Source organism: Nicotiana tabacum, chromosome 1, assembly GCF_000715075.1.
Source record: "Nicotiana tabacum cultivar K326 chromosome 1, ASM71507v2, whole genome shotgun sequence".
Classification (NCBI taxonomy): Eukaryota; Viridiplantae; Streptophyta; class Magnoliopsida; order Solanales; family Solanaceae; genus Nicotiana; species Nicotiana tabacum.
The window spans coordinates 33170411-33184072 of NC_134080.1; the positions used below are offsets into that span (position 1 = coordinate 33170411).

Genomic DNA, 13662 nt, shown 5'->3' on the forward strand with positions numbered 1-13662 from the left:
TTGCCAACCCTTTTAACTTTAATCTATATCAATATGAGTCAAAGGGATTCCATATTAGCAAAAATACTCATGTTTTGGTCATTTAGGCATTTTATCAAATACTTGGTGGGTATAAGGCTTCATAGCCCTCATTAATGGTGTTTCTTCACCCCAAAAACCCATTCTTTTGATAAATTCTAAAACCTCAAATTGCTATAATTAATACCATTCTTTATCACCTATAAGATAAACGCTATCCTTAACAAAAATCAACAATTAACAACCCTAAGTATATAACCGTTCATGCCTTTCTATCAGATACATCAACTCATATCTCACGAACTTAGAGTCTATAATCATTAATCCAAAGCTATAATCAATTAGAGGGTGAAGTAATTACCTTTTTGACTTTCAATCATCTTGAATTCGAGTTCTAGGGTTTCATCTCTCAAACTGATGTCCCAATCGAATATCTAACGATTGGAAGGGTTTACCTATGTTAATAAGGTTTTGGAGAATTGAAATTAACTTAGAATAACCATTAAAACTTACCTTGGATGGTAAAGGGATCTTTGAGGAATTAGGCTCTTGAGAGTTTCCTTTTTTATATTTTGGGGTATAGGGGACGAAGTAGGGCTTTAAAAATGACCCCCCGGGTGCGCCCTCATGCACCTGAAGGCCCGATTGTGCACCTGAACGCGCAGAATGGCAGTATCACTGCCACAAGTGCACGGTTGCGCACGTGACCATCTGGGCGGGCATATTGCGCATTGCCCGATAAAACGCACATAACGTTTTACATAGATATCTGTTAGGGCTCCAAAATATATCATTGGAAAGATATTTCAAAGGGATAATACTTTCGTGTTTTGAGTTTTTCCAAATTCCTTACACATTTTCACTACATCCTACTGCAAGATAGACCTTTTGTAAACTCAATCGATTTTATCGAATCTTATGCACCTCACTCTCCGTCTTGATTCCAAAACAACCATTTTCACCCATACTCATCCCTCTAGGATTCATATGTCTAAAATATCAAATTAATACCCATTTAACATATCCACACTTAGTCTGAATGTACGGGGTGTTACATTATCTCCCCCTTGGATCATTCATACTTGAATGATTGTCCTAACTGTAACTTCGCTAACTTTGGACCTCAAACGGGTCTGGTGGAAACATGTGAACATTGAACTTTTATGAACACTTGCATACTAAACTGACCAAATACATGATTACCGAAATGGTGAGATATTGAACTGAATGACTACTGAATACTATGTTGATTGAATACTGAAAGACATGGAGATTATAATATAAGGTCTGAATGAGAAGGTTAATTACCTTCAACATTTCTCCAAAACACCCGCCAGTTGTCATAGCATAACACAAGCCTTACAGGGTATCTTAAAATGCATAACATGAAATATATATGTGAATACTGGTCTGCCATGGATATATGAATACTGAACTGGCACGAATATTTGAGTACTAAACTAACATCAATATTTGAGTACTAAGTTGGCATGAATATCTGAGTATTGAACTAATATCAATATCTGAGTACTAAGCTGGCATGAATATCTAAGTATTGAACTGACATAAGTATCTAAGTACTGGAAGCTTGTATGTTATAGCATGATACGTGAGATACTGGTTGTACAGCCACAAATTCTGGTGGCAACTCTAACTCATAAGCTGATTGACCGATCATTCGTAGGATATACGACGTGATATATTTGGGACTGAGCTTCCCTTTCTTCCCAAAGCTTATAGCACCTTTCAAATGCCAAGCTTTCAAAAACACCCAATTATTAACTTGAAACTTTAGGTCTCTATGTCGCACGTCCCAATAGGACTTTTGGCGACTATGAGCCATTTTCAAATGCTCTTGTCAACTTGGCTTTCTCCATAGCCTGATAGACCAAATCTGGTCCTAACAAATCTGCTTCACCAACTTCGAACCAACCAATTGGCAATCTATACCTTCACCCATACAGAGTCTCGTACAGTGCCATTTTGATACTAGAATGGTAGATGTTATTATTAGCAAACTCAGTGAGAGGTACGTGATCATCCCAATTGGATCATGCTTTCAAGATGAGCGAGATAATCATGTTATAAAGTCTATATATTTACCATTTTCACTCATGAATATGTGTATTCAATGGTAAAACACTGGGTTTTCTGTTGCTCAAATTTCACTTGCTGATAATTCGGACACTTGGCCAAAAAGTTTGTGACGTTCTTTTTCATGTCGTTCTACCAATAAATCTCCTTAAAACTATGATAAATCTTTGTGGAACCTGAGTAAATAGAATACCTGAAACTTTGGGCTTCCGACATAATCCGCTCTTTGAGCCTTTCTATATCTAGAAACGCTAGTCTGCCTTGGTACCTCAAAGTACCATCATCTTCCCCTTGATCAAAAGCCACCGTCTTATGCTTTTGTATCCTCTCCTTCAGCTGCGACAAGTAGGGATCATCAAACTCTTTCTCCTTCACTTAGGCTACTAAGGAGGAACAAGTCTTGTTCTAGACAATAATTATACAATCTTCGAAGTCCAAAGGTCGAACTCCTAGCTCGGCTAAGTGGTGAACTTCTTTCACCACAATTCCCTTTTCTGCCTCAATAATGAGCTATACTTCTTATACTCAATTATCTCTTTAAGGTAATTCCTGAAAATATTTGCAGCATTGTTCTGACCTATGTCTTTGACCAATACTCTGAAGATTAAAGTTTCATGCAATGGAATTACCCTCATGACACATAACTATACATATTTATATCCCATGCTCACTATGCGGGTTTCAAATCTCCAACTAGACTTGCTAGCGATTTTGACATCTCTCCCTTAGACCAAAGGTTAAGGTCTTGTACTTGCGGATCCTTCTCTTTTATTGGGATCCGAACAACTTTCCTTATCTTCTACAATTCCTTGCACTTTACATCAATGACGACTCATCTTCCAACTTACTTCTGAGCAATCTTTCTTACTTGAAAAAACTAAATTACTTACATAAATGGAAGGGTAATATATTCACAACTATCATACACAATCTTAATGATTTAACTCTGCTCACACTGTCAATCTTGGGAAAACCCCTTTCTGATAACTCTTAAAGGCTATTCTTATGTAGTTTGCTCTCTTACTACCTAGCTGATTTTTTTCCCATTGTCAATGTACTTCAGGTTTAACTTAAATTCTTTGGGTTCTAACACGCGTTCGGTATTTCAAATTCATCCACTCATTAGAGTTAACCTGGCTAGGTGAATCATATCTTACCTTTACTAGCTCTGTTGAAATTGCTAATTCACTGTATCTATTCAAAACTTACTTAATATTCTTTTACTAACAACATGCTAGCATCATATTTTTTTGTCTTGCTTTGAATAACTAAAGTTAAGCATAAGCTTATTCCTAACTTCCTTCACCATACAACCCTATTCTACAGTCGCATACTTATCTTCTTCTTTTTTGAACTATGTACATGGATCACACTTAGGGAAAGTTCATCTGTAGTAAATGAAATTGGAATATCTAACCCCAAACTTTCTATACACTTCAAAATCATTTCAGGCTATAAACATCTGAGGTAAATACTTAGTCACATAATCTAAGGGGGAACTGTCTTATCTTTTATCTCACAATAATAGCGGCTTCTTATAGTAATTCACTAACGTGGTACTTTCTAATTCTAATTTGAATAAATCTAAACAACTTAAAATCATTCCCTGAAATTCAATATCGGCTGCTCTTGGTTCTCATTTCGTACATCATGTCTTCTTAGTCATATACATGAGTCGTACAAAAAATGCATCTCTGATAATAACAATCGTTCATGACTCCTAGGTATTTTGCCCTTAGCTTCTTTTCTATCCAAAACTATAGTGACCAATGTAAGGGTATGACATATGAACTATCATCATCCAACTTGTGGCTTCATTTCCAAGAACCAAATGAAGTTGTTCTGGGAGGTAAAACGCATACGAATACATTACCATGCACAAATGTATCCTTCAAAGTATACCATCATTTGATAAATCACTTCTTGCACCATCTCGTGAGTCTTAATCTTAATCCAGACCTAAAATATGCGAAGATTTTGCTATAATCATTATTACTTACATTTTCCTTTAGCACCCATAGGCATCATTGTATACTCACCAGTGACCAGAATTTTGATACACTAAAAATTGGAGATTTTGTAGCTGAATAACTGACAACTGGCATACTGAATAACCATAAACTTGCTAACTAAAAGACTGTATAACTGGTAATTGAGGTAAACTGATAACCATAAAATATAACAACTACTTCCGTACTTTCTAGTAAGGTTATGCTCTGATATGTACTACTATCCATTGCATCCCACTTCCAACATCCTCTCAAGTCTCATTTATTACTAACTTGTACTCCATAATTATGTACCAATGGGAAATCATCCTCTCTAGAACCTTGGGTTTTTTTCTTGCTCGTCGCTTGGGTATTCGATACGTCTGGAATTCGATAGTAAGAGAAGGTTACCTATTGTTCTAAGCTTCGTGGCACGATCTAGAGTAGAAAAAATGAGACAATCCTGGATGTCTTGGTAATTAATCGTTTATATGAGTGGTCGACATACACATATAAAGGAAACTCCATTGGACACGGCTTCATAGACTCCCTAGGACTCTTGAACCTAGTGCTCTGATACCAATCTTTTTCACACCCCGAACCACAGCCTGAGCATAACACGACACTCGGTGCCTGGATACATGTGACCGAGCGAACCAACTGCTGGTTGAATCAACATGTGATATCATAACATACTGAATGCGAAAGATACACTAACATATTCTAATATACTAAAAGTTTGAATGATAATAAATCAGAGTGCGAAAATACTAATACAATTCTAAATCATATTTGTAGCCAACATGTCGTAATTTGAAAATCCTACGACTCTATCTAACTGTTACTCTAGCCTATGAAGCCTCTAATGAAGACACTGACTGACTGGAAATATTGAAGATTGTAAGGTAATTATAATGTCCTAAAAGAATTGGGATCACCAAATAGATGGTATGAGAAACCTAACGCTCTGAATTGTCAACCTATAAATCATTACCTGCATCATGAGATGTAGGCCCCGGGCAGAAGGGACGTCAGTACATTTGAATTGCACTGGTATGTAAAGCAACTGAAAGACAGAATTATAAGTGCTGAAACTGATATTGAGCTGATAATTGAGAATTGATAATTGATAACTAAAATGATAACCGCTAAAACAGAAACTGAAATGATAACTAATAACTAAAATGATAACTGATAACTAGACAGAACATAGAAAGTAAGGATATGAATACCCCCTCTTCTGATGATGAACCACCTGCTTATCTAAATAAATAAACTACGACCTCAGGCCCAATATGTATGTGCACAAACTATGGCCTCAGGCCCAAGTACACGTATACATAACTGCGGCCTCAAGCCCAAAGATGCATAAAGCATATAGTGTGGCCTCATGCCCACAAATGTATAAAGCATTAACTGCGGCCTCAGGCCCAAATATACATAAATCATTAACTGCAGCCTCAGGCCCAAATACAGGAGTTCAACATTCAGGGATTTAAAATCAGGAACTGAGAATCATACTGCAATACATGATACTGAAATACTGAATCATATTGAGTTACATGATACTCGAATGCTTAATAGAATTAGACTGATACATGTATTCATGAACTGCTTATGAAAACTGAAACTTTAACTTTTTATGACATGCTGAGTAATATAGACTGAGACTCATGGGCATCAAACCCAAGTCTATATTGATTACGCACTGATTTCATAACGTTCAGAATGAAAGTCATGAATGAGTTATGAAGCTAGAGAATAGAAGTTCTGCAACTATTCAAGGAACTAGGCTTAACTATATTTCTTAGGCAATTAGTAACGTGGTAAAAGAAACGTAGTGTAGGGAGAATCATTAACATTTCCAAACATAGAGAGTTAGCCTCACATACCTTAACTTCCTGCTCTTGGGCGTAATACAATATTCGCCAACCCTTTCAACTTTAATCTATATCAATACAAGTCAAAGGGATTCCATATTAGAAAAAATACTCATGTTTTGGTCACTTAGGCATTTTATAAAACACTTGGTAGGTATAAAGATTCATAGCCCTCATTAAAGGCATTTCTTCACCAAAAAATTCATTCTCTTGCTCCTAGATAAATTCTAAAACCTCAAATTGCTATAATCAATACCATTCTTTATCACCCATAAGATAAACGACATCCTTAATCAAAAATCAACAATCAACAACCCAAGTATATAATCGTTCATGCCTTTCTATCAAATCCATCAACTCATATGTCATGAACTTAGAGTTTATAATCATTAATTCAAAGCTATAATCAATTAGAGGGTGAAGATATTACCTTTTTGATGTTCAATCATCTTGAATTCGAGTTCTAGGGTTTCGTCTCTCAAACTGATGTCCCAATAGAATATCTAATGATTTGAAGGGTTTACCCATATTAATAACATTTTGGAGAATTGAAATTAACTTAGAATCACCATTAGAACTTACCTTGGATGGTGGAGGGACCTTTGAGGAATTAGGTTCTTGAGAGTTTCCCTTTCTAGAGCAACTTTTTATGTTTTGGGGTATAGGGGACGAAGTAGGGCTTTAAAATTCCCCCCCCCCCCGGTGTGCCCCCACGCACCTGAAGGCCCGACCGCGTACTTGAACGCGTAGAATTGCAGTAGCACTACCACAAGTGCGTCACCGCGCACGTGACTATTTTGCCGCGCACCTTTCTGTAAAATACACATACCATTTTGCAGATAGATCTGTTCAGGATCCACAATATATATTTGGAAAGATATTTCAAAGGGCTACAATTTTCGTGTTTTGAGGTTTCCCAAATTCCTTACACATTTTCACTACATACTGCTACAAGATAGACCTTTTGTAAACTCAGTCAATTTTATTGAATCTTATGCACCTCACTCTCCGTCTTGATTCCAAAACAACTATTTTCACCCATACTCATCCCGCTAGGACTTCATATGTAGAAAATATCAAATTAATACCCATTTAACATATCCACACCTAGTCCAAATATACGGGGTGTTACACCCTCGATGTCCATTCCCCACTTGATGAATGGCCACAGAGAGGTGACTGAGTGGAGGTGTTAGCCTGCTTGGTGAATATTGGGGCATATTTCTAACACTGTTTGAGTTTCTTCATAAATTATGAGGTGTCCTTTTTCATGGCGGGCCAATACTATCCTATCCATATGAGACACCTGACGAGTGCTCGATTGTGGGAGTGAGCACCGCAATGACCTTCATGGACTTCTTCGAGGACACGCTAAGTTTGGTTTGGGCCCAAACATTTTGTCAGAGGGCCACTGTATGTCCTCTTGTACAGGTCGATATAGAGGAGATTTTATCTGGCTACTGCACTCTTAGTTTCTTGGCATCCTTTTAGTCATTTGGGAGTGAGCCGTCCCGAAAATAGGCGATAATACGATTGTGCCAATCCCAAGTTAGCTTACAAATCTGCCTCAATTTGGTCCAGTAACAAGTTGAAGAGGTGGACTATAGTTTTATCCTCGGTCTTGATGTTTTTAGTAGCTGCGGCCAATTTAGCGAGGTCGTCTTCTTCAACATTCTGCGCTCGCGGGATCTGGTCGAGCTGGCATTCGTCGAACTCGGGCAGCAGCTTACAGATCTTGGTCTGATATTTTTGTAACCTTTGTTCTTTGATTTGGAAATTCCTTGTGACTTGGTTGACTATGATTTGGGAATCACAACTGAGTTTTAACCGTTTTGCCCCATACTTGAGTGCTAGCCTCAATCCTGTAATTACAGTGTCATGCTCGGCCTCGTTATTAGTCATGTCTAGACATCTTATGGATTCGTGAATTACTTCATCAGTAGGGACTTCGAGTACAAGTCTCAGTCCAGACCCGGAGGCATTGGATGCACCGTCAGTGTAGAGGACCCAGAGTTCTTATGCTTAGAAAGAAGCTAGGACGGCTTCCTTCTCGACTTCAGGCATTATTTTTGCACTAAAGTCTGCGATGAAGTCGGCAAGCACTTGCGACTTTATTGTCGTTCGCAGTTAATACGTGATATCGTGCTCACTTAGTTCGATGGCCCACTTGTCCAGCCTTCCCGATAGCTCGGGTTTATGTAAAATGCCTCTTAGGGGAAAGGTGGTAACGACTGAGATAGGGTGACACTAGAAATAGGGTCTAAGCTTTTATGAAGCTATGACTAGTGCTAGAGCTAGTTTCTCGAGGGGTGGGTACCTCATCTCGGTGTCGGCGAGTGTTTTACTAATATAATAAATGGGAGATTGTGTACCTTTGGTTTCTAAAATCAGAACTGCACTTACTACTACTTCGGAGAAGGCAAGGTAGACGAGGAGATATTTCTTGGGTTCGGGCTTTAAGAGAGTAGGGGTGGTGTTGAAAGATACGCCTTCAGTTCTCGTAGAGCCTGCACGGACCCGGGTGTCCACTCGAGGCCGTTATCTTTTTTAAGCACGCCAAAAAATCTGTGACATCTATTAGACGTGAGATGAATCTCGATAGGGTGGCGATTTGACCATTCAACTATTGGACTTGCTTCTTCGAAGTCAAGAGCTCAGGTATCCCTTCGATAGCTTTGCTTTGGTCTGGGTTTACCTCGATCCCCTGTTGTGATACTAAGAAGCCCAAGAACTTGCCATAGGATACGCCAAATGCGCATTTCTCCAGGTTTAGTTTCATTTCTACCGTCTTACTATGTCGAAGGCTTCCTTCAAATGGTCGATATGGTCCTCTACCTTTACGGATTTGACTAGCATGTTGTCGATATATACTTCCATAGTTTTGTCGAGCTGATATTTAAACATTTTAGTGACCAATCTTTGATATGTAGCCCCTGTGTACGTCAGCCAAATAGCATGACCCTATAACAATATATCCCTTGGTGGGTGATGAATGTCGTTTTCTCCTGTTCCTCTTCTTCCATAAGTATCTAGTTATAGCCTGAGTATACGTCCAAAAAAATTAACAATTCATGCCCGACTGTTGCGTCAATGAGATGGTCGATATGTGGTAATGGGAATGAATCCTTCGGGCATGCTTTGTTCAAGTCCATGAAGTCTACGCATATCCCTCATTTCCCATTTTTCTTTTTGACCATCACTACGTTGGCGATCTATTTGGGGTACTTCGACTCCCTGATGGAGCCATTTTCTAATAGTTTCTCCAACTCTTTGTGGACGGCATCGTTGATGGCAAGATTGAACTTGCGTCTGACCTACCTTACCAGGGGGTAGAATGGTTCGATGTTTAATTTGTGTGCGACGATCTCCTTGGGGATGCCCGGCATATCTGCATGGCTGAAGGTAAACAAATCTACATTAGTTATTAAGAATTGAAAAAATCTACTTGGTTCTCGGAGTTTGCAGATGATGTAGGCCTTTTTGCTGCAGTCGTTGGGGTCTAATTGAACGGGGTCGAGGTCCTCTACAGTCGATTCTGCGGCTTCGACCATTTCGGGATCCATGATGACATCAGTGATCTCTTCTTGTGCTGACCTCGGCCCTATTGATTGCTATGCCATTTTTTCCTTATCTTTTTTCTGTTGAGTCGTCGTGTTATCTAGGGCGATGTGGTAGCACTAACGTATATTGAATATCCCCTAAGGTGTTGGAATTTGATTACTTGGTATAAGCTGGAGGGGACGGCTCTTATGGGATATATCCATGGTCGTCATACTATGGCATTGTACGCAGTAGCCTAGTCGATGATATAGAAGGTCGTCTCCAGCGTTATGTCGCCAGCCAACACAGGGAAAGTAATTTCTCCTGACGCCCTTTCAACTGCATTATTAAAACTAGTTAGGGTAATGCAGCGAGGCACTATCTTGTCCTCGGGTCTCATATGGGCGAGGACTCAAGGATGGATAATGCACGCTTCACTTCCATCGTCTACCATGATACGTTTGACGTCAATATCTAAAATGCACAAAGTAATGGCGAGAGCATCATTATGAGGGAAATTCAAACTGTCGGTATCTGACTCGTCGAAGATGATACTTTCTTCAAGTCCGTCATACCTTTTGTGCGTGATAGATTGTTTGAGTTTGTGAGTGGTGGTGTATTTAATGCAGTTGATGGAGGCGTCACTGCTGGAACCGATGATCATGTTGATAGTACGAGCTGGTGACGGAGGCTTCAGCGGGTCTTGGTGTTCACGTCCTCTACCGAAGTTATTTCTCCCCTTGTCGCTCGGCAGCTCTTTGAGATGTCCTTGCCGCAACATGTTTGCAACTTCTTGCCTAAGGGCGATGCAATCTTCTATTTTGTGTCCGCGCTCCTGGTGGAACTCGTAGAGTGCATTGAACTTTATGGTGCTTGGATCGAACCTCATCTTTGGCGGCCACTTCACCTTCATTCCGAGTTTCTCCAGGGCATAGACTATTTCTGCAGGTGATACACAAAAGTTGTGAGCACATAATAAGGGAGGCATACCTCTCTCGTTCTGGTGACTTCCTGTTCTCGGCCTGGAAGGGCCTTCCTCATAGCATAGGGAGGGTGGCGTGGGGGACCTGACGTATGGCTTGTGTCATTCCCTATTGGGTTGTGAGATCGGGTGATCCCTCATGATGTTGTCTCTTCGTTCTTTCCTAGACTCGGCTTGTACCAAGATGTGTCGATGAGTTGGTCCATTGAGATCATCCTCATCGGCTCAAACTTCGCCACAGTAAGCATTGTGGATCTCGTCCCGAGTGATTGGAGAATTTTAATCAATTGGCTCAGTAGTTTCCTAGTCTCTCTCGAACCATCTCTGCTCAACCCGTTTTGAAAAGCCGCAACTGCCATCCCCTCTGACACGTTTGGTAGGGTCATCCTTACTCTATTGAAACGGGTAAGGAAGTCCCTCAATCCCTTTCCCAAGGATTTTTTTATGACGAATATGTCGTTTACTCTTGCTTTGACTTTCCTAGCTCCAGCGTGCACCGTTATGAACTTATCATCCATTTTCTCAAAGGTTTCTATAAAGCGGGCTGGTAGGTGTGAGTACCATGTTAATGCCCCCATCGTAAGAGTTTTTCCAAATTTATTCAGCAGAATAGAGGACACTTTTTCCTTGGTGAGGTCATTGCCTTTTACGGAGATGACATAATGAGTCATATGATTTTTGGGATCCGTTGTTCCGTCATAAATCCTGAGGTACAACAGCATTTTGAAAGTCTTTGGTATGGCATGCAGAGTTGCTTCTTCGTTGTACGGCTGCCCTACGAACCTGCCGGCGTCCCTCTTTGGCAACAGCTTAGGGGCACAGGGTATCTTGCTGACTCGTTCATGGTGTTCTTTCATTTGATCTCTGAGTGCTTTATTTTCGCTCTCCATTTCTTCCATCCTCTTTAGAACATCGACGAGGGCATTGTCACCTGCATTTCTAGTAACATTCTGAGTTATACCTGGTGTTGGAGGATCTGGTTGGTCACCCTATTCATCTACTCGTTGCACTGTCTAGGTTCTTGTAGTCTCTATAGTCGTGCATGGAGTGGGCTTATTGAGCACGCTCACTAGCGTATCGGTCAGCCATGCTTCGAGGATCTTTTTCACGGCCGGTGGCATCCCTTCTTTCGTGGATGTGGAGGCCTCTTTCCCATTTGGTTTTATTATGCTACAATGGGGGGTTTTCTCGCGCCTAGGGGAGGCAGTGGGCATCACGTCTTCACCTAATGTTTCACAGCTCTCGTTGATAGCGTTCCAAAGATTGTTAGGGAAATCACCTGCTACTTTAGCCTTCTCTCCCTATTTACCTGCCATGTAAGTTTTTGTATGTGAAAAGAAAGAGAAATATCTTGGGGTGTGTGTGGTTAGTGACTCACGTTGGCTGTAGATCTAAAGGAACTTAAGAAATTCACCAAGAAATCCCCACAAATGGTGCCAAACTGTTTGACCAAAAATATAGATCTTGGTTCAACCAAATAGATTTTTGCAAAGGAGAGTTAATCTTAGTTAATAATGATACCCTAAGACAAAACTATCAGTGTTGTGATAAATAACTTGTATATTTGTCCGGATGGCAATGAATATAAGCAATGACAACTGTTCACAACAACTTTTTGTAGTACGAAAAATAAACTGCAACAAAAAATAATATGAAGAAAAAGATATTTTATTGATGAATATTTGTGAGTACAATTCTATGTATCCTTTGATTCTCCTCTATGAAATTCTCCGTAATTCGAGGGCTTGAGAAGCGTCTTTCTCGAATGTAGGATGATGCAGACCTCCTTGTGATGTATTTACTCGCCAAGAAGTCGAGCAGCACTTTGTTGTTTCGGGCTGATCTCCGGGAAGAACTTCGTGGACCACTCCTTTGTTGAAGAACTCTGCACTTGATGATCGATCTCTCTGTTTGCGGATGCCTTCACCAATTGCGAAATGCTCTTCTCCAGCTCTGAATGCCCCCAGAGAGTTATGTAACTCCTTTATTTATAGTGGTAAGGATGGACAGTCCAACTACATATGAACTCTCTTGCTTGATTCTGATTGGCTCACGTGAGTCATCAAACCTCTCACATAAGCTATGTGATAAGCTTGCTTGTGATTGGCCAAGACATGTCATTTTAGGCACTTGGCAACACTTGATTGGTCACGGTTTTAAACTGGAACTGCCATATCATTTCACATATGGCGTCATCTTGTTGGCTTTGAGTGTGACTGGATATGCCATGTCACTTAACACATGGCATGATCTGGGACTTAAGATGAAATGGACCTTGGGCTTGAAAATAATAAAATGGACTAAATTAATTTATAAAGTCCAAATTAATTATTTAACCTAATTTAATTTTATCCAAATTTTGTATGGATTAGACCCAATGAATTTTATATGTCTAGAGATTCCCCCTACTTCAAGATTTGTCGAGGTGTAGACTTGACAAACCATAGAGACGAGACTTGAAATACCCATGCAGGTCATCATTTTAGGTGAAGGCAATTTGCTCGATACCATTCGCACCCGAAACAAATTGCCAAATTAGTACTCACGTCCAACTCCTCCCTTCTTTGGTAAAATAAGTACTTAATTTAATTATATGATCCATAATTAAATAATGTACCCGTTGGGAGAGGATTGGTATGTTCAAACAATGAGTAAGCTCGGATAAATCCAATTACATTCCATGTGTACAACAAATTAATATGTATGATCAATCCAAGTGCATTCACTTAGCTAAAGATTCAAATGCCACATAGGAGTCTTTGTAGGGAACTTGATCACCTCTCTTGGATTGACACAAGAAGGTAAGGAACTTGACTTCTCCCGTGCATTTGGCCAACCTAAGCTAGAAACAACTCTTTAAGTATTTTTTAAAAATACTAAATTGTTGGATTCCTTCCTTGTATTACTTAACAACTTGGCCTGATCCTTTTTAAGTGAAAAGAATTCCTTTGGAATTTTCAGTCTCGATCAACTTCTTATTCCCCGACTTTACAGTGGCAAATTTTTTAGTTTTCTTTGGCTTATTCAAATGTAGGGGTGGGCATTCGGTCGGTTCGGTTAGGTTTGAAGAAATTCGGTTCGGTTTTTGGTTTTTGATTTTGTAAAAGTAGTAACCGAAACCGAACTGAAATAAGTTCGGTTCAGTTCGATTTTTCGAATT

General features: G+C 39.7%; 1 protein-coding gene across 1 annotated transcript; it reads right to left on the bottom strand.

Moving 5' to 3' along the window:
• Nucleotides 1-9932: 9932 nt before the first annotated feature.
• On the bottom strand, nt 9933-10409 carry LOC142162403 (uncharacterized). Its single transcript, XM_075218756.1, has one exon. The coding sequence runs from the start codon at nt 10407-10409 to the stop codon at nt 9933-9935; it is 477 nt and encodes a 158-aa protein (XP_075074857.1).
• Between the last annotated feature and the right edge of the window lie 3253 nt (nt 10410-13662).